Source organism: Neopsephotus bourkii, unplaced genomic scaffold, assembly GCF_033783945.1.
Source record: "Neopsephotus bourkii isolate Nb327-2 ecotype Australia unplaced genomic scaffold, CSIRO-AGI_Nbou_v1 NB_1615, whole genome shotgun sequence".
Lineage (NCBI taxonomy): Eukaryota > Metazoa > Chordata > Aves > Psittaciformes > Psittacidae > Neopsephotus > Neopsephotus bourkii.
Window position 1 is genome coordinate 2,755,638 of NW_026902090.1, and position 26,464 is coordinate 2,782,101.

The 26,464-nt window shown below is 46.5% G+C and overlaps 1 protein-coding gene across 4 annotated transcripts in view; it reads right to left on the reverse strand.

Moving 5' to 3' along the window:
- The window catches only part of SH3PXD2A (SH3 and PX domains 2A), a 257,343-nt gene that overhangs the window by 98,079 nt on the left and 132,800 nt on the right, over positions 1-26,464 (reverse strand). The window contains exon 1 of one of the 4 annotated variants that reach the window (XM_061372610.1): positions 25,053-25,139. The exons of the other annotated variants lie outside the window; for them this stretch is intronic. Within the exon in view, the coding sequence (XP_061228594.1) occupies positions 25,053-25,054 (2 nt within the window). The 5' untranslated portion in view covers positions 25,055-25,139. Of the gene's footprint in view, positions 1-25,052; positions 25,140-26,464 lie in introns of those variants that run through there. 4 annotated transcript variants of the gene reach the window in all.

Consider the following 26,464-nt stretch of genomic DNA (forward strand, 5'->3'; position numbering starts at 1 on the left):
TTTCTTTATGATGAAATTCTCCTCCTGGAGGAAGCCAGGGCTTTGGAAACTCACATTCAGCATTTCACTGGGCTGCGAGATACGGGGCAGCGCAATCTGACAGCAAAGCCCAGCCTCTCCGGCACCAGAGAGAGACGGCTTTGGCACAGCCTGGAAGCTGCAGGACACTGGGACAATGAGCTAACACCATGTGATCCTCTACTGCAAGGCTTCAGCAGCCTTGAAAGAGAAAACACAAATGTTTATAGCAAGTTTTTTCCTGGAAAGAAGTATAAAAACAAGATCTTGCCTAAGAGTCACATCCTCATCTGCTTTTGTTTTACCCTGTTTATTCCTTCAGATGGCAAATTTCTCCACAGGACAGAAAAATGTATTTACCTTAGCAAGAACTCTGTGTGGAGGTGCTCTTCACCTCCTCTACACTGACCTTGCTCGTCCCTTGCGGGGAGGTCAAATTTATCTCTGTCTTACAATGACCAAGCATGTGTCACTTTATCATAGCCTTGATAACACAAATGCTGAGTGATAAAAACAAGGTAATAAAAAATAATCATTCTCATGTGCAGCTTTTCCAGTTGTGCTCTTCACTTTGGGATTTTATTGCGCACATTTACATGCAGATACAATATATGTTTAAAAGATGCATCTAATCATCGTTACAAATTAAGTACTGAACATCAGAATCATAAATTCAAATGTACCTTATAAACTAGTCGGGCTAATGAGCTTGCATATGTATCATATGAAGCTGATTAAGAGCTTAAGAAAGCAGCAGAGATGTTGAATCTTTGCTTCATTTCTTTCTTTCTTTAGCCCTTTCTGGTTTGAGGGTGGGCCCCTCAAACTCTAGCTTCCATAGATTTGGGTCTGACATCTGATTTGAAACCACATGGTCCATCTGGGTTTCTGAATTACAGACCAAACAGTGATTATGAGAAAAGGCAGAGTCCCTTTGCTGTCCCTCTCCAGGGGCACCTTCCTTCTGCTGTTTCAGACTAACTTTGCTCAGAGCTACATGTATGGTGCACGGCCACTGTCCCCTTGATCTCATGGTGGCACTGCTCCCTGTGTATAACCTCCCCCTAGGGAGACATCACCCACTGCTCACCTGGTTGTGCCTGCTCATGGGGGGCAATATACCATCACCTCTACTGGAGTGTGCATGGAGACCAACAGTGTCACTCCCAAAACCCTCATCCCAGAGACTGCTTGGAAAAGGGGAAGGGGAAGGGAGAGAAGAACACTGGCAAGTTACAGATTTCCAAGCCTCAGGTCCAGACACAGCTTGCTCAAAAAGGCTTTTCCACTGAATTACCGTACCAGGAAGAACAGTTGGAGCACAACAGTTTAAATTACACTAAAAGAAGAGCTCCTGTATGCAAGGCAGCTGAATCGTGGTACCCACTGGTATTAGACACTGTGATTACAAAATTAGGCATGGGTTCAAAAGGCAACGAGATATATCTATGCAGCAAAGATAAATGGCGGCTATTGTACTTCACACTCTGGATGTTTTCACCCCAAAAGTCCCATAACGGCTGAATGCCAGAAGCAGAGTGGATAAATAGGGGAAGCTTACTCTATATTTGCTTTGTTTCTTGTATTGGCTGTAAGCCACTGTTGGAGACAGGAGGCCAGATGGGGCCCTGGTCTCACCTAATTGTGGACCTATAATATATTCTCCTGTAAAAGATCAGACTGGATTAGGATAAATTATATCCAAATCATGCTGCATTACTCAGCACATTAAATTGTCCTTAATCACATTACTTTGATGGTCTAGATTCCTGCTTAAATTTACCTCCTGTGCATATTTCTGTGCCTGTTCTGTTGAAACCATCACTGCATTTCAACTATACATAACCAGGCTCTAATGAAAAGCCAGTAAGGTTCTTTGATCAGGCTTTAATAGGACTCATCATGGGGACGTACTCTGCTGCAGCAAAATGGTTTCCTCACCCTGTCTCTTTCAGAAATGTTTTGTGAGCCTTTAAAAGCAATTTAGCCCTGATTTATGTCAGCTAAGTGATTTCTGCTGCACATGTGAGTTACAAGAAAAGGGCTCTCATCTCTATTTGCTACACTGTTCAGGAAATCAGTTATACATGCTGCAGAGCCTTCAGTGTCTCTGACTTCAATGCAGCGGAAACTAGCAATTTGAGAAAATACTTCATCATTCCCAATCCTCTCAAACACAGCATCCAGTACTTCACAAGTGACAACCTATAGCAGATTCTTTTTTGGTAAATAGCACTGAGCTTCCCCTCTCTAAGCTGTTTACCTAAGCTGTTTCCAGAGGATATTAAAGGAAAGAAACATGCAATTCTTTAATAGAAAGCATATGAAACATGCTGATGACTATCTAATAAAATCGAGCATGCATTCAATACGGGTGAGTCACCTCATCACAAGTTTAGAGATGAGGGATGTAGAAATGACTAAGCAAGCCAGAGGTGCAACAGCAACCCAAAAGTCTTGATGGCCTGACCTGACCTGCCAGTGGCATCCAACCAGCACTGGGCATAGGTTAGAGCAGGTCTCTATACCAGGGAACAGATGTCAGGAGATCAGGAGCCACTGTGAAGACCCTCTGACCAAGAGGTGTATTGCCAGTGGTGCTAAGTGCTACAGCCACTGCTGCTGGTTTGTGTGGTCCTGCCGAGCAAAAAACCACCCTAAAATCGATGAAGCCCTGAAGTAAAAGATCTCAAAAAGCCCATCGACTCTCTGCCTACATTTCCATATGCCAATGAAAATAATGACAGTAACTACTATGGGAAGAAAGAACTACTTTCTGCGGAGTTTCCTCTATTGTCCACTTTTAATCTCCCACACCAGTTTTTAGCCATTGCTCCTGTTTGTATTCTTTGCTACTATCAGCAAGAGTTTGATTCCAATATCCTTGTAGCTCCCCTTTGAGAAGGTGTAGGTTGCTATTAGGTCACCCCTTTACCTCTCCTTTGCCAAACAAGTGACAGAAACAATAAAAATAACCAACTATTTTTTCTCCCAGTTCTTCTTGATTCTTATCCTGGGGCAGAGTGACCCGAGAAAGGAGCAGTGACCCAAATGACAGTGGTCCAGGCTGCCTTCCTCCTGCTCTACTCTCCTGCTTCCATTGGCACAAGCAATTCCTCTCAGCCCACAAGGCCTCCTGTGAGCACAGTTCCCCACAACACATCTGCAGGGGCTGGTGACACCAAGCCCTGTGGAGCCGCATAAAAGCAAGACACTGAAGGAAGCCCACCAAGAAGGCAAAGCAGCAGAGCCTCCTGCCTGCCCTTCTTCTTTGCCCAAGCTGCAAGGATATGCACTCCCAGCCTCCCCTGAATTCTCTTCTTGCCCCATACCAGCCTCAAAACCACCCCATGGTGTTGCTGGGTGTTGGCATTGCTCCTTGGGATTCCCTGCTGCCTGTCCCAGTGTGTGGTGCAAGCGCTGGCACCAGCCCACATGCTGGAGGCTCACACAGGGAATTCCCGGGCTGCCACTGGCATTTTTGACATTTTAAAGGCTCTAAATTAGCAAAGTAAGAAATGAGTTACAGGCATTCCCAGACGTGGCTCGGGCCCTGCTAGACCTCCGAGCTCCCAGTACAAAGGAGAGCGTGCCAGATGCCTGGTATTATACAATTGTGCATTCCTTCCTGGCACTGTTCTTACAGGGTCGAGCACTTCAGTGTACTCATTTGGGTTTTTAGCAACATGCTGCTTGGGCCTCTCTGTCTGGCTGCTCCTGCTACTTGTTCAAGGACAGCAGGACCTGAAAGATTAAGATCACAGTGTGCATAGACAGCAGATGGCTATAGCATCTGTATTTACTTTGCACTGCTAAATACCCTATTGCCCTAGCTAGTTTTACATCCCCTTCTAGTGGTAGATCTCTCTCCTGACTTTTTAAAATCATCTGTTGTACATATGGCCCTAAGAATGGTAAACAACAATGCATGTGGGAGACAAGATCAAGCCCACAGTGAACTCCAGCTTCTTCATCTGGTGACTGTAATCTTTCCTCATTACATTTTGTTCAGTTAGAACAGTGAGATTAAAGCACAGCCACTTCCCAAACCTGCCTCAGCAACATGTCTGCAGTTAACTGTCCTGCAACATCAAATGTCTTTCTAGCATACTAAAAAGTAATGTAGTTCTCTGTAAGACACCAGTTCTGTATACCTTGGAACTGTTTCCTCCCTGTTTCTACAAAGCAGCACATGGAAAGATCTTTCAAGTCACTGGGTTCTTTAATTTACTAGTCAAGAGACATAAATCATGGCATGTAAGATGTACTGTGAGTTCATGAACTCTAGGATTTTTTTCTAATCACTGTCCTTTGAACTGAGCTTTTTCAGAAACTGTAAAACTCCAAAACATCCAGTAAATGCATCTAGTAAATTTTCCTGGATTGGCAACTACTAAAAGCAAACTTGTCTTCCCTGATGACCTACCAGCATCAAGCAGTCTTAAAACATCCTCTGTGATTCTAACACTAAAACATGAAAGAGAAAAGAAGTCTTCAACTTGTCTTGGCCAATATAACTGTTGGGATTCATTACATTATTTCAAATTATCATTGACAGGCACCAATTAAGCCAGAAAATAAAGACAACTTCCCAAAGATAGAATCTTTCAAACACTAGGGTTACATTTCAAGGTAATGACCATAACACCTTTCAAATATTCAATTCTGATAACAGGTCCCACTCTTCCTGCACCCCAAAAGGTTAAGGAGCTAAGTTACATGGCATTTGCAAAGAAGCATCACAAAGTTTCCTGAGTACTCCACTCTAGGATGTATCAGACCAGCTAATCAAGGATTTACTCTATTTATTACAATTTATTTATTTATAGACTGTGTGGATATCAAATAATTAAACAAAAGTCCTGTACTTCAAGACAGTGTAAGGGATTGTTTTAGTCTCACTGCTCAGTTTATTTTGGGAAGGAAACAAAGAAAGCGGCAGAGCTGTTTCAGCCTGGACCAGTATAAGATTCATGGGACTAGAGATGGACAGGTACACCCTAAGTTTTATAGACGCATCTCAAAACCATCAAAGCTTCTAGTAAAGTTTGCTTGGTTAGTACTTGATCACACACTTAGAGATTGTAATACTGAACTGAAAACTCACTTCACACAGGCAGATGTGTTTGTTAGCAAATATACGGATCCACACTAATACTCCCTTTTGAGCTTTACTCAATTAAAAAGGCAAATAAAAAGAATCATGTTAGCCTCAAATACACGCCTATATACCTGCCCAAAACACTTCACACCATGTCAACTGACTTTCTAAGGTGTCCAGCATTAAATAACTCTGGAAAATGTAAGAAAGTATCTTTTTATATGCGTATGTAGGCATCAAGGCACAGAAGTGCCATTACACCCCATGAAACACTGAAATGTCTGAAATAGACCAAAAATTTTGCAGTCCAGTTCAAATACAACTTTGTTTTTCAGACCTGTTCATGCAGAGAACAGTAAATTTCATTTTGTTCCTTTTATGTAACTGCTGTCCAATTCTCAATCCAGATATTAACTTTTAATTCACCTCATACATCTCCAAAGGGGGCGTGTGTGGTATTTCCAATCTCTTTTTCCATGTTTTAGGTCCACAGAAGTGGAGAGGCATAATGAATGACTTTAATTATTTCCATCCATTCAGCCAGTTATAGCAGTCCTTTTAATTCAGCTAAAAGAGACATTACTTGTTTCTTCAAAATCAGCACTGATTCAAGGGTATTTCTGGCCTGCGACATGAAGAATCTCTTCAAAGCTAAATGGACACTGGCAGCTTATTGCTGCTGTAACTGTCCACATTATCTGATATATAGATATCTCATGTAGGCGAAGGGAAAATGCCATCGATTGTCAGGAATTACACCCCCTCCTTTTAGGCTATTGATGTCACTCACTCAGTAATTCGCAAGCTTGGAATATCAACAAGGTTCTCCAAATGCCACATCCTGCAATTGGATTTTGTGCACTCTTTTCTTCCTTTGTTACTTGAAATATCAGAAGCTGAATGACAAGGAAGCACACTCTCAGCAGGAACATTGCCTTTCCTATCAGGAAAGGGTGTTGTGGGGTGCTGTGGCTAGCGGTGAGCTCCTTCCTTGCGGAGCTGCATCTACCATAGGAGGACAAGAGCATCCCCGAGGTGCTGGGGAGGTTTGTGTACCCTGAAGTCCACACTGCAGTATCAGCCAAGCAGATACACTGGATACGATACTACACAGCAACCATGCTGCATAAACCCCCCACCCTGTAAGTGTCTAATGCAAAGGTCTGCATTGTTCTTAGCTCCCAGTACTGAGTCTGAATTCAGCACTACTTTGAATAATCTCTCATCACTGTAAAATACTGCAAGATTCAAAGTTAGGATCTGGGTATATCAGCTGCAAGATGCAGCAGTAGGGATTATGAATCAGAGCACAAAACGGAGTGTCCTGCCGCCCATAACCTATTTATTAACAGTTTCTTCTCCAGTCATCCTCTGGGACTGAAGCTGATTCCTGGAACCTTCTGCTTTGCCTCTGCTCCCTCGCTGGCACCAGCTACCCAGCCATCCTTGCCACACTGGCCTTGACTTGTCATCCCCTCCATGGCTAATTGATGTCCTCCCCTCATAAGACACACCTCACTGTAATGCAAAATTGCTCTGATCACTACATGAACATCCTGGACCCTGCACAAAACCCAACTCTGAGCTACCTAGCAATAGTGTGTGCAACACCAGAAACTCAGCTCTCTGTCTTACCCAGCTATAATAAAAACCCTTCAAGCTCTGCTGTGCATTCCATCCATTAGCGGTGTCTGGGGAACTGTGCAGAGACCTACCTCATGATTAGATAAAAGCTTTTCCTTCTAAATCACTGTCCAGAAGAAACCAAGGGTCTGGAAGAGTGAACTTCACATACATTAGAGGCAAGGCACATCCCCTATGCTGGTTATTTATGTGTCTATTTTTTACGCTGAAGAATGCAAGGTTTTGTGGTAGGGAGTAAGTTGATTCATTTATTTACTGTGATAATGATACCAAGACCCTTTTCTCAGTCCAGACACAAAAAAAGGGAAAAGTGCTCCAGTTTTACTAATGAAACAGCATTTTTTAAACAATGTTGTGAAAATCTTAAAGCCCTATAGGTACCAAAGCAAATCTGGGATGACGACGAGAAGGAAAGTCAGAGAATTTTGGTTTTCACTCTGTCCCACTCCCCCCAGAGTCTGCAGGCCACCTCATGCACAGGAGGTCTCAGAACTGCTCTAACCAGCCAAGAAACAGTTCAAAATGCATACATTATACCCTGTCCCTGCTTTGAGGGTCTTCAAAGGGCAGGCGAGGAAGCCATGAAAGCAGCCACCTTCCTGGAGCACACGGGTGGGCCACACTGTGCGCATACCCTGAGGCTGGCTTACTGCCAGCTTCACAAAAAGCTCATTTTCCAAAGAGGACTTGAAAAAAATAACAGCAACAATGACAAGAGAGGTGCAAATGTGTCTCCAGGTCCAGTTCTGCTCAACGCTTAAAGTTCAGAGCATCTCTGGAGGAAAACTGCAATTCAGGCTCGGAACAGATCCTACTTGAAGGACCTCAAGAGCATCAAGTTGCTAATGCAACTGTGGCCATATTCTTTTCACAGCTCAACACCCAGAAACTTGAGTGTATCTCTCCTCAGAAGCAGGCACAAGACGCCATGGCATTTAACAAGAAGAAAGCAAAGAGCTCCTGGCCCAAAGCTGGAGGCTGGGGTTTAATCTGTCAGTCCCTCAAAGACTCAGACTCAGTTGGGCTGACCTTCATCTCATGCCATAAACATGAGTTTAAAAATACACCACTCCTCTCAAATATGTGTCACAGCTCTTAGAAGCAAGAAAATCAGGTTGTGGGTGGGAATAACTGCAGAGCATATACACACATATATATATTCCCTTTTGAGCAACAGTTGTTTAAATTCCACTTTACAAAAAGCAGATTTTTAGCACCTCAGGAGCTAAACACACAGCTATTATCGGAAGCTGGAAGCAGAACAGTTTTAAGAGGTAGTGGTCACTTTCTATTCATTTTTGTAGGAAATACACTTCTTTTTGCAGCTCTGTTTTTTAAATAAATAATTATTTTATGCTCAGTCACAGCTTTTCACTGGCAATATCATGCCCAATTTACAAGATATGAGCACCAAATGATTTGGCACAGGGATATACTCAAAGGAAAAGAAACTTCTTACAATTTATGATACGCTTTGATAACCGTGATTTGAAAATGCCAGGGTTTCATTCCAGCAAATGTTACAATAACAAGCACAAGACTAATGACCTGATGCCTTGTTCACAGGTCAGATAAAGCCACCACATTATACCTGCAGGATGCAGTGTTTCAAAGACAGCCCTGTTTGAGCTTCTCCTGGGCTTGATCCCTGCAAGCTGTATGTCAGCACCATCCTCCCAAAAGCTGGCCTCACCTGAGGGTTTTTCTGCCTTTCACACCTCTGAAACACATCCGAGCTGTCCTGCCTCGCATCTGTGGCCATCTGAACCACCCAAACAGTTTTCTGCATTACAAGGAAGCAGTGAAAGAAGAAAACTTTCAGCCCACACCAGGCTTCACCAAACAGCTGGCAAAGAATAACCTCAGAAACACTGATATTCAGGCAACTGTGGAGGAAATTTGTCGATTTAAGAGGAGCAGGGTGAGATCATCCATTGCCTGCTGTTGTCTTTTGGCTGAAAGTGGCCAATGGACAGCTGGATGGCCCCCGATCCCGCACTTAAACACAGTCATAGAAATATTGGCATTTCATCATCATGTTGCATTTTTCTCTTCTTCTCACAGGCCTTCCCTTGGATCGCTCCACAGTTTCCAAGCCTGTATCACATCCCTTCGCACCTGCTGTGGTCTGTTCACATTTACTGTTGAGCAGAGCATGTGAGCAGTAACAAATACTTTTCTCAGCATATTTAGTATCTCCTTTGTTCAAAAAAGCTTGCCATTTTTTTAGAGTTTCCCATTACTTAAAATTATTTTCTATATAATGTGAGGAAGCGCTGGTTTGTCCATAGGTAGGATGCTCTGATGGGTTGATTGCAGGACCTCAGAGATGTGGTAGCAAACTGCACTAACACATTGCAGCACATATTTGGGTTAGAGATGATGCTCACAGATGAGGACATGTAGGCAGGATTTCAGCAGCACCTGCACTTTTCATTCATTTCATTTGCTATGGAAAAGGCTTAATTTCCCAGAGAATCCTGCACATTCAGACTCCCTTATACTGCCAGCACGTGCTACCCTTGAAGAGGCTGCACAAGGCACTGTGCGGGCAGCTCTGTGTGATGTGAAGGGAATTGTTGTGGTTACTTAAAATAACCTGATGGAGAAATGATGTTTTGCTGGGACTCTTCCACCTGTCTTTGCATGGGCACAGGTAAAATTCCTCCTTGGGAGAAGCAGAGCAGCAGCAGCACTCATTCCAGCCGTTGGGGTGAACTGCAAACTTACCTTGGACTTAGGCAAATTCAGTTTCACCCTTTATATCTGACCACTTCTCCCTCCAAAAGAGAGAGAGGCACATGTACAGGAAGCATCCACGTGTAAATATTACACTATGATATGTTGGGTACCAGCACACACAAGTTTCCAATACCCACATGTTTGCAAGGACAACCTTTGATATTCATAGAATCATAATTTAGCTGGAAAGGACCTTTACGATCAGGGAGTCCGATCGTAAACCTAACACTGCCAAGTCCACCACTAAACCATGCCCCCAAATGCCACATTTACAGGTCTTTTCAATACTCCCAGGGATGGTGACTCCACCACTTCACTGGGAAGCCTGCACCAGTCCTTGATAACGCTTTTGGTCACAAAGTTTTTCCTAAAATCCAATCTAAACCTCCCCTGGTGCAACTTGAGACCATTTCCTCATGTCCTATCACTTGTTATTTGGGAGAAGAGACCCACACCAATCTCACTACAACCTCCTTTCAGGTAGTTAGAGAGAGTGAGAAGTTCCCACACAACTTCTTCAGACTAAACACCCCCAGTTCCCTCAGCCATTCCTCACCACACTTGTGCTCCAGACCCTTCACCAGCCTCACTCTCCTTCTCTGGACCCACTCCAGCACCTCAATGTCACTCTTGTAGTGAGGGGCCTAGAACTGAACACAGGATTGAGGTACAGCCTCACCAGTGCCCAGTACAGGGCACTGCCCTGGCCCTGCGCCACACTATTGCTGATACAGGCCAGGATGCCATTGGCCTTTTTGGCTGCCTGGGCACAAGCTGGCTTATGTTCAGTTGTCTGTCCACCAATATCCCAGGTCCTTTTCTGCTGAGCAGCTTTCCAGACACTCTTCTCCAGGCCTGTAGTGTTGCATGGGGTTGTTGTGACTCAAGTGCAGGACCAGAGCTGAGCTCCCCTCCCTTCTGCTTTTCAGAAGATATAATTCAAGGCCAGACACATCTTTATTTTATAAAGCTTTTTACAGATCGGTTTGCTAATCCAGATGGATTTTCTGATTTGCTTTAGCTAGGAAGTGATTTTACAGAGTTTGCATTACAGTATGTGACTGGGAGAAGACTATAGACCAATGAGATTAAATGGAGAATATCAGAAGAAGCTAAGTTATTGAGTTTACTGAGCAATTCTTACTGCAACATGTGATATGTCCTTCCCTACCGGCACCCTCTCCCCAGACCCATTGTGCAGTCATGTCAAGTTTGTCAAGAGATAAATGCCCAGAGACACAGCAATGCTTGTCTTCCCTTCCTTCTGTAAGAAACTAAGGAACAGATGATGTCTTGATAAAAGCAGGCTGCTTAGGGTTTACTTTACACCCAACCTTCACCAAACATGGCCTTCCCCCTCCTCCATGTTACTAACAATGTTTGGATGAAGATTTAGCACTTCATTTCATTATAGTCCATCTGCTTGCTCCTCATGGCTCATTTCCTGCTGTCCGGTCAATTCTTCAGCAATACTTGCAAAGGACAGGGAGTCAGGTGAAACCTCTGCCACCCTCAAAATAGGACAGCAAGAGGGCAGGAAAACTACAGATGTCCCTCAGAGGAAGGCACACGAGGAGAGGCATTCAGAAAGCAGAGAGCTGAGGCACAAGGCTGGCTCTGAGGTCCCCAAGGAGCAGGGGCTGAGCACGGTGTGCAATGTGCTGCTTCCTGATGAGGTTGGGGCATGACCGCTTTCTGCCCAAGCACTACAGCTCTGTCTGCCACCATGCCTTCAGCTGTCTGGCAACTGGTGACAAGCACGCATCCTTCACTCCTGGCAGCAGATTAAATCTTCCCTGCTGTGATACATGGGCTTTTTAACTACGCATGGCCAACTCCTGCTATGATGGCTTGCTTTGATCAATAGGTGGTAAACGTGCTTTATCCCTGTCCCCAGACACAGCCCCTGAGTCCCTGTCGTGTGTCGAGGGCACCGACCTTTGCTCTCTGCCTACTGAGCCCCACCAGGGCTCCTCTGTTGCTGGTTTCTGCTCAGTTTCAGCCTCCTTTCTTTAACACACTGCTCCACACCTCTTGTCTCTCCCTGTGTTAATCACTTTGGATCAGTGGACTCACAGCAGGGTGAGGGTCAGTGTTAACTCCAGTGAGTGCTCTTAGCCTGATACCAGATAGAGCTGATCAAACCAGATACAGCTTTTTAGGCAGATTATGGCTCACGACAAAGTCCTGGCAGCACCCAGCCATCACGGGACAGGGGCTCAGACACATCATCATCTCCTGCATCCTTTTCCCTCTCCAACTGGATTCAGCCACAATGTGGAGAAGCCCAAGCAAGCCCTATGGGGACACCAAGCTTGGGTTTTAGCCCAGACACCGAGGCTCTGCTTTATCTCTGCCTCAAAACGCAGCACAGCAAAAAGCAACTCTTGGGACACTGCAGTGACCCATTAAAATTAATGGGGTTAAATCACCCTGGTGTAAGCCACCAACTTCAAAAGAATTACACAAGGGATGAATCTGGGGTCATTATTTTAGTTCTCTGTGCCTTTCAGAAAGATGATCTACTTTCCAGACGGCTCTGCTCAGTCTTTCTATGTAAACTAACTACCCTCTTGTCGGTCTCTTACTCCATGCTCTTGTTTACTATCCAAGCAATTCCAAGAACTGCTCACCTGCTTTGGTCCTTCACACACAAAACAGCCCTTGTACACTACCAACTGGCCCAATTAATTTCCTCTTTCAGGGGCAAGTAGTAAAAAATGAAAAACCCCAAACCAAACCAAACTAGTTTCATTAGAGAAACCGGGAGGGTTACACGCTCACATGGCACATTGCTTCTCTACTCTAGGTTGCAGCAGCAGGTAAGGGAGCAGGTTTAACCCTCGTACCTGGTCTCCGTTAAAACCACAGTGGCCCAAACCCAACCATGACTCATGGATGTCACATACTTCTCTGTAATTGGAAGCACTTGTGTGAGCTAAGGAAGTGCAGGAGACCAAGGAGACAGGCAGAGAAACCTCACATGTAAAAGATACAAACCTCCCAGCTACTCTGGAAGCCGGTCTTGCTCCTGAGGTGCCTCATTCAATAGCAGCACCAGTGGAGATGGCCTTCAACTCTTTCAGCAAAGAGCTCAGTAACATTAAAAAGCATAAATCAAAACTGTTAAAATTGGCAGATGATTCGATAGGAAGAAATTGCCTTTCGGGGACTGCTTTTTGTCTGCCAAATTCACCCAGATGCAGATCCACATATGGATTTCTAACCTATCCTGGTTTCAGTGGTGATTACAGCAGCAAATGCGGTATGGACTATGCTAGACATATTATTTTGGGAAAGCTGATTCATTAGAGGTAGACAATGAAAAGCTCCGAGTGTATTTGGTCCGTGAGTTAACCCACCTCCATAGTTCCCAGGTATTCAGCTCGGGGGGTTTTGGCATGGGAAAAGCAGACTTGAAATTCAGCTCCTGAACTGGGTTCAAACTTTGCTGAAAGTGGAGCTGTTCAGAGCTGGGATTTTGACTAGTAGCTCCCAGAAGAGGCTGCTAATTTCTCAGGGTGAGGCAGCAGAGGATGGGAGGAACCAGTGTTATTTCACTTTGCTCTAAATGCAATGCAGCCATCTGTGAAGCTGCTAAACCACAGGGCCTTCCTTGAAGGAACTACAGAATAGTCTGACTGTAAAGTCAGTCACTGAGAAACAGTCACTGCCGGGCTGACACAGCCTGCTGGTACTCCTCAAACCCCTGGAAGAAATGCTGCCTGACAGCTGTATTCTATCTCCTATGCATTGGCCCCATCATGTCCCCGCTAGCGTCTTCTACAGCCGTGGTTAGACATATACCAATGATGTATCAAGATGAGTAACGGACTAAAAACAAAAATACAGACTGCTCAGGAGCTCCACAAAGCTGCTTGTAAATCTACTAAAATTGGCATGTTTCCATAATAAACAATCCGTTATCGCATTGCTCTGTTCCCACTTAGCAGTCTGCCGAGCAAAGGGAAGAAAGACGCCGGTTTGCAGGGCGCTGCATTTAACAGGAGATAAGCAGTGTGCAATGCTCCACACTCCCTCTGCCGGCTGCAAAAGCTGCACGCAGCATCCTCCGGGTGCTCTGGGAGGCAGCGATTCTCCCTCTGATGGAGGCCAAGCACGACTAATCTCTACTTGCAGTGTGGCAACATCTGTGAGGGCACCGACCATAAAGTGAGACCTGCTCTACACAGGTAAAGAATGAAAGTGCCAGCACCTACATGAAAGATGCTGGGCTGTGGCTGGCACAAGGATGTCGAGAAACACTCTCCGTCTGTGACCGAGAAGTCTCTGTGGTCACCTCTGTGAGATGTTCAGTGAGTGGGAAGCACTCGGTGAACCAAAAGGTTTTCCATTCAGTTAGAGGCACACTTCCACTTCCCTTGCCCCGACAACCTCTTCTGCCGATATCCCTGTTCAAGTAGGGCTCCATAATTGCAAAAACCATCTGCCTTCCGAAAGGTCTCAATATGCTTGATCATGCCATGGCAAAACTGGCAATACCTAAAAAGACAAATGTCCATAGATACATGCAGCTGGCAGGCCCAGGGATGAAGCATGCATATATGTCCTTGTATTTAATGTTCACAAAATGTGTATTTCCAAAGCACAGATTTGGCATTTCCCGTCACCAGCAGGGCTTTAGAAAGCCTGAATCGCTGTGTTACCCATCAGCCATAGGTATCCTCTCCTGGGAGTTAGCCTGAGAGCTAAAACACAGACTAAGCCATGCACAGTGAGATGAAGTAGCTCCAGTAAAGCAAATCTGCAGCAGAAAGAGAATGTGAATTCAGGACTTCTTAACCCTTTCCTTCCACGTATCTCCTGTGTCCTGCCGTAGCCCTAAACAATGAGTTCTCCCACAGAGCTGGATATGCAGAGCCCATGCCCACCCAACAGAGATGGCAGGCACAGGGAACCTCAAACCTCCATCAAACAGCCTGTTTCCTACTAATTAAATCTTGAAAGCTAATGAGCTTTAAAAGCCTAATTCCAGACTTATTTTTCCTATGTCACTTTTGATATAATGAGGACAAAACAGCTCACACAATAGCTTCTAAGGTATCAGGCAATTTAATTTCTTGCTTCTCTGATGATATCTGAGGAGACATAACCTTTTTGATGTCCTGCCCCATGTTTTGAAAGGCAATGGTGACAGCTTATAAATGTGCATACAATTATGAATGCTAATACAATTAACAGTGAAAGACTCATACTTGGATCACAAACCCAGCTCTCTTCCAACTCAAGCTCCCCTAGTAGGCTTCCAAGGAAAAAGGTCACAAAACTCCAGATAAAGAAAATTAATGCTTATATGGGGAAAAAAACCCCAGACCAACAGAATTCTTCAAAAAGCCCTGACTAGGCACTGTCAGAGAGATTAAAGACAGGAACAGCTCCCTAGCTATTAGATGTCAGGGTCAAGTTTCATGTAGGGTAACTGAAGGTGGAGTTACCCTTGGGATGCAAAGGATTTGGATCAGTGGTGAACTATGAGTGGGTTTTACCCCTGTGCCGAGTGCAGCCTCAGGATCAGTGCCTGTACCCCCTGCAAAGCACACGCACACGTGCACACAGGGCAAATGATGAAAAATGCATGATCAAGTTCATTGCAAATCTCCCACCGAGGATCAAAGCTGCCGCCCCCAGCAACGCTCACTGGCCCCAGCCAGCTTCACATGCTGCCTGGGTTTTCTGACATAGGAAAATAGATCAAAAGCCTTGAAAGGGAAAAAGCACATCTTCAGGGAACAGCACCTTAAGCAGGCAGACAGCACTGCAAAGGAAGGGGGCTTCGTCAGCACTCTGCAAATACCACGGGCACAAAAACACCCAGTTTCCCAGAAGAGAAAGAAAACTCTACTTGGTCAAATCCAGAAACAATTAGCCCAGGCACATCCCGTTTGAAGCTGGCACTGCAACAAGGGGAGCCTCTGTCACAGCTGGGAAAGCTCGGCCCTTCTGAGAACTAACCAGTTAGTACAATATTAATGGATTTAAGTAAATGGACTGAGACTGGTGCCTCTTCTCAGAAGCTTTGAAGCAATTTCTCTCCCCAAGCCCAGGGGACCACAGGCAGCTGGCTCAAATCAGAGCCTGGTCAGCCCATAGCACCACAGGCTTGGTCAGCATCACCATCACTGGGGGTTATTTCCAGCTTTTCCTCCTTCCACAGGTCATTGACCCACCTGCATAGGATAAGGATGCCCAGGACCTGCAGCCCCAGCTCCTCTCCTGCAAGGCACTCCATGGCCCAAGCAGTCCTTGCCTGAGGGGGCTTGGCCAGAAAGTGCTCCAGGCACTGCTGACTGGTGGGAGGCCATGAGAAGGGCAGAGACCCCAATCTTCCCAGCAGCAGCTGGACATGGCTCTAAAACCTCAAGAGCTCTTGCTCAGGTTTTTCAGTTCATAACTGCAAATGTATTTTCCTCTTAAGACCATTTTACCAACAGTTCATAACTCTGTGGCTTGCAAATTGCCCAGCTCTGGGTCAGATGGTTGCTTGCAATTGTAAAACATCACAAATTGCTTGATTAAATCAGGTTAAAAAGGTCCCAGGCCCCTCTCCTCTTTCCCCAGGAGTCATCATTCTTTCCTTTACTCAATCACTTAAATCTTCATTCTGCACCACTTCTGCTCTTGCACAGAGTCTTCCATTTCACCCGCAAATGAAGAGCGATTTTCCTTCAGAGCAGCATTTGGATGGCTTTGACTGGAAATTTGTCCTTGTTCCATCAGTTTTCAAAGGCTTTATGGCTCCAACCTGCTCCCCATGCTGGGTTAAACGGAGCAACGTGGACAGCTGTTCATCTTACTGCAAGGCAGGAGCAGGGACTGGCAAAGAATAACTCAGCCTGGCCAAGAGGTGATCAGCTGCTGGCTGCCAGATTCCTGTAAGGACTGTATGTGATCTGCAGATACCACTGTGCAGCAGGGGAAGGGATGGATGGATGGATGGATGGATGGATGGATGGATGGATGTACGGATGGACAGATGGACGAACAAATGGGAATCATATAGGACAAGCAGGATCAGTTCCTGCCACCTGTGAAAGAGCTATGCCTGGGAAGCTGTGAAGGGAAAGACCTCCGAGCTTTGCTAAGGGAGCATCAGTGCGATTAGGCAGCAGCCCAAGGGAGCCTGAGCAGATGTGGGGTGGGGTCCTTCCTGGGTCAAGCAAGCCAAAACCCAGATTAATATTCAGCGTGTCAAGCTGCACATGCAATGCACTGGCAATGCAATTTGGATGAGAGCAAACACCCAGATTAAGTGCTGACACTCCCTTAACAGGATCACGCACGAAATCTGGCTGTAAGAAGAGCTGTCACTGACTTTCACAGCCAAAAACGCAAGCAAGCCAGTGACATCTTCCACACTGAAACCCTGCCGAGTGCCCCGGCACAGCCAAAGCTGGGGATGAGAAAGGTTTCCACTTCCAAGTCAGCTTTCCAGTTTAGTGGAGCAGGAGCAAGGACAGCCTGGTGATCAGCCCAGCTTCCCAGGCCTGGGGAGATGATTCAGTCCAGTGGTGAGTATTAAAGAGACAATCAGATGGTTTTCAGTCTCTTCTATATGCTTACGAATTTCTCATGCAGGTGTGGTTCTGGGCTCGTTAGTATTAATGTCCAAGACTGCAAGTCTGCTTCTTTCCCATTCCATCACTAAGTCTTAGGTGCAATGTTATCAAATCCAAAAAAAAAAATTACTATCATAAGACCAATGGAAAAAGATAGGACTATAATATCTAATAAGAAGCCAGGTGGAAAAGCTATTTCATACCTGTACGTAGCAACGTCACAAGCTTTCCCACTGTTGTCTAGAGGAATTCCTGCTCTCTGAGGTACAAGAGCCAAGAGAAAGTGAGCTTTGCCAGAAGAGCATGGCAAGGGATTGAGGCAGGGCACATCCCAAGAGAGATCAGAACGAACGTGCCGCCATGTCCAACGCCCACACCAACCAAAGGCATTTTTTAAGAGCTCAGCCTATGCCGTTTTGCTGCACAGTAAACGCGTGTAAAGCATCATCTCCCCACGACGTGGCAGCAGCTGCCTGCAAAGCCTGCAACACGGGACATTCCCGTGCCTGACCCCTCGTCATCAAGTGGAGCTATTTATAAAGGCTGCAACAAGCTGTGCAGCAAATCTGGCTTTGCAAGAGGGTGGGAGAGTTCTGCAAGAGACACCAAGTGAAAACCTTGATAAACATTAAGTTTGCATGTCTCGTGGGTGAGGTTTCTCAGCCAGGATGGTCTGCAGGTTGCCTGTGAAGTGCGAGCATTGCCATTCATTCTATATAGAAAGCCAGACACAGGGACAGAAAGCTACAGCTGTGGTAGAATGGCTGTACACATCTACACATACACACCCATGCACACAAGAGCAAAATACTGTTCCATGCATGAACTGGCTTTTGCCTTTATGTACTTTAAGGCAAGTTTTGTGTGAATACCAGCCAGAAGTCTCTGCCCTCTCAGGCAAAGGTGAACATGGAGCACTTGTAGACAAGGGGTGGACGTGCCTGTTAAAGTCACTGGCTGCACTCCAGCACAATGAAGTGTGCTGAGAAGTACCTCTCCTGGCTTCCTGGAAAGGGAAAGGACACGGGGCAGGTGAAGCTCTGCCCACCTGGGGGCTTGGTTTGCTGTGCCAGCCGTTGCTAGTGAAGAATGGGAAGTTGGAGTGAAGTGGCCTCTCCCAGAGGAAGCTCTCTGTAAAACAGACACCAGCAATAGGAGGAAGACACTAGACACCAACCCCATTTTACTGCAGTCTCACTGTAGTCTGCACAAATGAAGGACAGGACGCAGTGAAAGAGCTTGTGCAAGGCTGGGAAAGGAAGCTGTTCCTTCCCTACCGGTGAGGCCTCCTGCTGACATAGAGCCCAATTCATCTCCTGGCACGTGGTCTCCAAGAACATAGCCTTCCCCCTCTTGATCTTCATGCTGCTCTCCTCACGCGTCCTCCCTGCAGCAGCACTCAGGCTATCAGCCCTCTCCTGACACTGCTCCTGGAGGATACCTTAGCCCACTGACCTCAGGCTGACAAGCAGTGCCCATAGGTGGCCCGACACTGGATCTGCTGAGAACCAAATGAGTTGTGTCACCACTGACAAGAACAGCAGTTGGAATGGGGGAACAGTTAACAAAAAGGCAACAGAAGAGACAAGGTGTCCATCAAAAGGAGATCCAACAGCAGCACCTGAGTCACATCAGATATCACAGCATTTGCCTTCAAGTGGTATTACTTCACTAAATGTTGAAGACCTTGGATTCAAGAGCCATCTTCAGCCAGCAATGTTCAGAGGAGGGAACATACGAACAATCTGATGAATGATGCACAGGCAGCATCGCCACCACCTTGCTGAGGTGGCCTAGATGCTGTCGCTCTCACACTGAGGTTGCTGATACACACTCCACCTCCGGCAGCATAGTTTGCTTTTAGAGCTAAGAAGACTTCTGGGGATCCATCCCTAGATTAGCAACAGGGGACTGTGCAATACAGGGACTGCTCTGCTTTCAGTGGGAGCTTCCAGCACAGCACAACTTGCTTCCCACCTCCAGCGTAACATTTCCATTGGGCAGTGGGGATGAAGGGACGTGCTTATTCCCTCATCTCCTTCCACCTAACACTGGGAAACATGAATGAGGACTGAAGTGTGTTGAGACAGAATTTGGATAGGGTCAGCCCTATACATTGGTCTCTGCTTTCTGAAGGAGAGCAGGGTCTGTCTCAAGAAGCTGCCATGAGCCAAAACTTGGTCAGTGCACGGCAGGCAGAGCCCAGGCAGGAGGTGAAGCTGCTTGCCATAGCACACAAAGCCTATGAGCACCCAGCAGACACAGCTCAGCTTTCCAGACACAATACCTGCAGCAGCAGGAGCCGCTCCATGGGCAGCCATGCTCCCAGCAGCTTGGAGCTAACTTGCCTCTTCTCATGTGGCTTGGACCGCATTTCCCTCTGCACTGCCAAGCCACGAGCACTTGTCTTTCTGGGATGCACAGGTATCTGCAGGCAAAGCTTGCAGAACCATGTGCTCTAGTCAGCAGGCTCCTGTGCTGAGGGTGCGCAGGGCAGAGGGCTCAGGAAAGTGGGACGGGCTGCCTGCATCAGGACTGTTCTCTTGTGATAACAACTGGCCCTCAACAGGGCTCCACTGCAGGAAGTTTGTTCTTGTCACCTCATTTCCCACCTCCCTCCCCTCTCCCTGCAGGGTGGGGAGGTCGCAGCTCCGGGATGTGCAGAGGAAGGAGGCATGCAGGAGCAGGCTGCCCCTGGCACTCTCTTCCTAGCCAGCCCCGACGCCTGTGGAGGAAAGCCTAACAGCAGCTCCGGTGGTTTGGTTTGTCCTGTGAGCACAAGCCTGCAGCAGGCTGTTTATGGCCAAACAAACTATCCCTATAAACCCTTTATTTGTTCCCTTTGCCCACCCTTCTGCCAGAGCATTTGTCCCTAGCATTGCACATGGCCACACAAACTGTTGATTCAACATCCAGTGGGAAAGGTGAGAGCACCAAGCTGGACACAGAAGGACAAAACAGCTGGCAAAACCAGCTTCTCCACACTCCAAGGGCTCCTCTCCAAGTGCTTCTCCCTGCAAAGTGGATCCTCTGCATTCCTTATGCTCCCTCCTGTCCTCTCTGTGCTGCAGAGCAGCAAATGGACATTTCCACTCCTTCTCATGTAGGAAGCCATGGGAGAAACCCCAGTGAGGAAGAAGAAGTGAGCAGAAATGAGTGGCTGGGGATAAACCTCTTTTAATGATAATAAAAGAATACATGGCTTTAAGTAGCCCAAAAGCAACTGGAAATGGCTTAAGGCAACACACTGCATGGTTGCACTGAGACCTTCTGCCCTCACTCCTGCTTTCAAACAGGACTGATGGGAACCCGGGCAGCTCAAACAGCACCATGTCACTCCTGGCTTCAGGTTTCAGCATCACACACTCAGGCTGTTTGATGGAGGAGTAGAGAAACGGAATCCATTGAGTTATTCCAGCAAAAAGCCCTCTCTGTGCCACTTCTCCTCCACCTACTCCCCTGCTCTCAGACACATTCCAGACATAAGAACAGTGCCTACTTGGCAGTGCTGATGATTGCCATGGGTGGATGTTGCAGGCAAAAGGAAACTGCCAACAAACTGCATGACAGCAATGGCACTTTCAACACATTTGGCACTTCCCCTGACAGAACCTCCAAACCCGGAGGGAGACAAATGGCCAGGTGGACTCCCAGTAAAGCCCATTATTTTGAGGAAAGTTGGATCAATTTAGCTTATTCTCTTAATTTTACAGATAGGCAAGCCCCAGATGTATAAAATACTGAATTTGGTCAAGGTGTCCCCCAGTTCTGCAGCACACACCACAGGCTTTATTCAGGCCTTACATCCTGAAGCGACAAAACCCTGGGTAGCATTTCCCATTAGCACACTTTCAAATGCTTTTGTACACCAGTTGAACAAGTGGCTGCAGCACTGTAGGACTCTGGGATTTGCTCTCCATTTTCAAAACTACTGACTTTCCAAACCTGGGAGTAAGCAACCCAGTAAATGGGTCTCCCTAAAACTTGTTTTCAAATATCATCTGTAGTGGCAAAACCCACTGCTGCAATCCCACGTCCTGAGCCCCCCTCAGATTCAGATAACGTTCACCTCAGTCTCTCCTCATGATCACCATTATTTTTCCCCTTTCAGAAAAAACAGGTCAACCACAGGTTTTGGGGAGCAGCTGCACACAGAGATGGATTTAGCAGTGTAGCTTCTAATGGGAGCAGCCTGCTGAGGAGTCACTGGGCCGAGCAAGGGGAGGGAGAACGTTTCTGACCCGCCGAGTCAGCACTTTGCAACACCTCTCCTTCTGTGGGCTCTGCACAGGCAGGTTCAAACCCTTCCTGCAGGTCAAAGCAGCACCACCGACAACAGAAGCGCAGCAGCGGAAAGCAGGATGTGCCCCACAGTGCAGTGCAAAACCGCCCCACCTCATACCTCCAAACCTATGGGCTGATGTATCCCCAGGGTAACTCAGTTGACATCAACAGCTTTACCACACACGGTGTCTGCTCTGTACCATTATACAACCCCTAAGAGATGTCTCTCTGTGGCAAACACCATGTGCCTGCCCTCGCAGCAAGAACTGAGAGTTTGTTGCAGGATCTTCCCCAGTGCTGGACTTTGCACTGTGGGGAGGTGGTTCACAGCCTCCACCTCACTGCAGCCCAAGGAAAGCCCTCACAGCATGGCACAGGAAGGATCCCAGTGGCATGCTGGGCTCGGCAGGCCATCTGCATGCCAGAATAATCATTTTCCTATTGTTTCCTATTATTATTTCCCCAATTCAGCTAGCCAGGGTGAAGTGAAACTGGCGGTATCATGCAAGCTGTAGCCTGTCACAGCCAGAGTGTTAGTGCTACCCACTGTTTACATTTATCCTTCCCGTGTCTCTGACCCAAGAGATGTTAATAGCCTCAAGGTTGAAGAAAGGAGAGTGCAGCAGAAGAGATTTCTTCCATAAATGACCTTGCAGCAAATGTATTCACATTTTAGAGGTCATAGGAAAAACCCTCTATCCAGAGAAAAATAGTTCAAAAGGTTCTGTCAAGCCCGACAGATGCTCTCTTTCCTTGCCCTGCTTTTAGGTGTCAAAACACTGCCATACTGTTCACTGTCCCCGTGTTCCTGAGGATCGGGATCTAAAACATTAACACTTTCACACCCATGTGGGTTGCAGTATGTGCTGTCACTCCTCCTCACACATCAGGTACCTAGCAAAAGGAATTCTCTAAACGTAGTTGCAGCTACGTGAGGTTTTGCTCCTATCTCAGCATAACCAGCAGTAACCCACATTTTAATCTTCAGCCTGAAGCAATGAGGAAGGAAGAGAAAAACACTCTTTTGTAAAGCCAGGAGCATGCTAGCTTCAGCAACAAATGCACTTTTTTCTCCATTGCTTTCTTTTTTAGCTGTTTTGTCACTGATGCTACATTTGAGCTCACACCGAGTGGGTATCTGAATTCTAGTCTCAATAAAAAAACTAAGAAACAGAAAGCAATCAGAACAGATTTGGCAGTGTCAAATTCAGCTCTCCAGAGGCAAAGGGCCGCCTCGGATTCCCAGGGCTTCTGGCCCTCCTCCCACTCCTTCCAGTCACATCTCCATCTGACTCCTCCATCCCTCTCCTCTGCCTCTGTGAAGCCTCCACTATTTCAGTGTTTACCCCAGCAGAGAGCAATTATTTATGGTATAGGTTACATTAGCCCTAATGGCCAACCCAAACAGGGGCCTGTATGTCTGCTGCAGAAACACAAACCTGTTTTGTTTCTGCCCCAAAACTTGCAATCTGAATAGCCAGACAGGGCAGGGGCAAGGAAGCAGAAAACCCATGATGAAGAAAGCCAGTGTTGGCAGCAAGCTAAACTGCAAGCCCATATTTTCCTGGGGCCAGTGTGGTTAGTGGTGGAAGTGAAGTGACAGTGTTAGAAGGAGAGCTTGGAGAAGAAGTAGGAAAGGCCCCATCTGAACTGCAGGACATTATCTGAAGGTCCCAAGGTCTTGGCTTGGCTGCTTTTACAGCTGTTAGGGCTGGTTAGAGCCTTGCTAGGTTTTCTCTGCAGTTTATTTCCTGAATCCAGTTGGGACAGAAGAGAGCAAGGATGTGAAGCAGCAGGACCGTGGCACTCTCCCAGCAGCATGCACACTCCCTGCATGCTGCCAGGGCTATGACACGAAAGGGAGAAGTGGCCTAGGCTGGGTACCACTTCCACACGCTGTCACTCAAACACAAGTCCTGTACGTGCCTCCTCCTGCCCCTGCTCCCACCAGCTGGAGTCTGGCTAGCTCAGTCTGACTGGCTCATGTTTGATCTCCAGGATCAAAGGGGAGCTGTAGGCTCAGAGGAGCAGGGAGTATTCTCTTTGCCATCTGTATGAAGGAGCAGTACAGTCTTGGCTCTTAGATGGAGTCTGTAGGTGTTTTCTCACAGCGATGCAGGTGTCTTTTGCTCCACCGTTCATCCACTGATTCCTTAAAGGCTTCTCCTGAGTGCCACTGGAATCAGAGCAGACTTTGCCACAGCAGCAGCACAGAGGAAAGACAGCAAATACATGCAAAATGCAGGTCTTTTTACTAGGGTTTCAAAAAGGGGAGATTTGCTGCAAGGATCCTGGACTCAATCCAAGAAATTGTAACTCTTTCCTTCTTTGCCCCTACAACCTGAGATCAAGCAGCCTTTAAAACCCAACAGAACACGGGTGAAGCCACCAACCCTGCAAAGGTCAACCAAGAAACTCATCTCCAAATGCCAGTAACAGCTGCCCCAGGTCTAATGGTTCCCTTGGAGGCTCTTCTGCCTCTCAGCTAAGCACAGCAATACTGCGTTACATTTATTCAGACCATATGTAATATGCACAAGAGCCCATAAAAGCTTAAACAGCACAATAAACATTTGGAAAAGCACAGTGACCAGATTTACGGGGTTTGGATACCTGCCAGCATGACCCACCAGAATCAGATCCTTAAGTTTTTGTGAAAGCCCAAGACATACACACAACACAAACACAAATGTGCTGTTATCCTTGGAAAAACAAGATAAACAGACCCCAAAGCTCATCCCCAGCACTGGAACATGCTGGCCTTCCACTGTGTCTGATTGGACTCAGTTTAAATCAAAGCCATAAAGAAGGTCTTGGCAAGGAGAAATAAATGTAGCACGACAAAACTTCATCCCAGAGCACACAGTAAAATTGTGAAAGAGGGAAAGACAAAAGGATTTAGGCAGTTACTTTCCATTAAAGAGGATACGCACCCTGCTACAGAGAGCTGTGTTGCCAAATTCCAAGATACTTTTGCGCTGATTTTCCTCCACAGGGATGATGTGGTATCTCCTGTGCCACTTCCCATGCTGGAGGAAGGCAGTGATGGTTCAGCAGAAGAGAAGAATTGTGAAATGATAACAGATCCCAGGGGGTGCAAAACATTTTGTCCCAAGGAGCTGCAAAAACCTTAGGCTTTCATAGCTACAAAGCACTTTGATATAGTGGGAGAGGAAGGCACTGGTGGGATGTAAAAGTTCTTCTGTTTCCCAAGGTGAAGAACAGTTGAAGAGCTCCAGTTTCCCAGTGAAAACTGGACACTTTCTTTTTCCTCTACATTTAATAACATTAATGGCTAAACACAGTATTTTTCACACCTACAGCCCCTTCCAGTTCACAAAGATATTGCACAAGCAGGATTTAGTACAGCCGTGAGCATCCAGTACACAAGACGGAAGCCAGGGCTCCTAGCTCCCCATTTTATGCTCTGAAACGCATCCAGAGGAGAACCCCATCTCAGACTTAAAGCCAAAAATAAAGAGAGAACAGCACAAGATGCTGCTTTTGAGAATCCTGCCTCAACCGCTATGCTAAAGGAAAGTATTCTGGATTAGCTGGCAATACATGGAAGGAGTTGTCCACCTCCCACACATAATTTCCCAGAAAATGTTTCTACAAGTTTAAGACAAGCTGCTGCATAAAGTTATACAGAAGAAAGACTAAAGCGTGGTGACGGATTTACTTACATGAGGCTCAGGACGTGAAGATGCCCTTGCTGTTAAAGAACCAGCTGAGAAGCACTACTCCACTTTGCTTATTAAACTGCAGAAAAAAGGCTGTTTGTGTTTGTCTGCTGCTCTGGGAGGTGGGTTGTGCACTGAGAACAAAAGCTACATGCAAGGACGCATTCTCTCACCCACTGGCACGGGCATGCTCAAGGATGGCTTTCCACAGAACAAGGTCTATCTTCAGCACCAAAGGCCCCAGAGGAGGATAGAGCAGGGGGCCTCTGGTCAGACTGCTGCATGGTGTGAACTGCTGTGAAGACCACACATTTGGTGAATGCATAATCTAGTGAGGAGGTGCACAGTACTAAAAGGTCCTGAGAGTGCAAAAGATGTGTTGAAGCAAGGGCCAGGATGGTGAACGACTGGGATGACTGGGAAGTCTTAGTAGCTCCTGAGGGGAAGGTCAGGCTGCTAAATGTCTATGGGAGTCATATAAGCTTGTGTTAGCTCACAGGTCAACAGGCACAAGAGTTAGGGATGGGAAACACAGGATGGGACAGGCAGGGAGAGAACAAAGCCAATGAGAAGAGCAATGAACTCTTCACACATTTCTCTTCCACCCACTTGGGAAGGTAACCTGGAGCAGGAAAGCTCTGCTAGAGTTCCAAACTACACGGCTGCCTGACACCTCAAACAGCTCCAGCCAAACCTCCCTGTGCTGACTCTGGACATGGACTTGCAGATTGAATAATCTGGACGAATACCACAGGGAGCCAAGACTGCAGCCACAAATGGGCTGATGTGCCAGGCACTGAAACAGTGTAGGCTCCTGAGCAATTTACTCTTCTACAGCAGATTGTTCTCCCAGTGCTTACAGAGATTTTGTTGAGCAAGAAGAGGGAGACCTAAGAAATTATCAGGCTCCTCTCTTCCTCCATGCTCACACTCATCCCTTCCAGAACTCCCATGGGGCAGAGGTTGTGCAGAAAAGCAGCTACTCCATCCACATCACAGCTACAGCTCACCCTGCTCTCCATGCAGTCCTGACGTATGAAGAAGCATGGACTGGTCTTTATGTCTCTTCTGCATAGGTATCTGTGGTTCATCTCAGGAGAGTGACTTTAGATGACATAATTGACCACAATTTGAGGTAGGAAGATAACAGGGTGAGGTCGACCTTGAGCTAAGATCCTCCTAACATGCTTATGAGCAAGGGACGAGTGTGTATTCATTTGGAGGATGGGAGGAATGGGGGATAGGCAGTGGTTGAAGCAGAGAATTTAAGGGCATCCTGAATCCTAGTCCCACTGTAACCTAGGGCAAACTAGTTCAATGTTTATTTGCACATTTTCCTCAAATACAGCATTCTGCAAAAATGGACATGAAAGTTGACCCACTCCTGAAGATCCAGGGAGCTAAATATCAGCAAG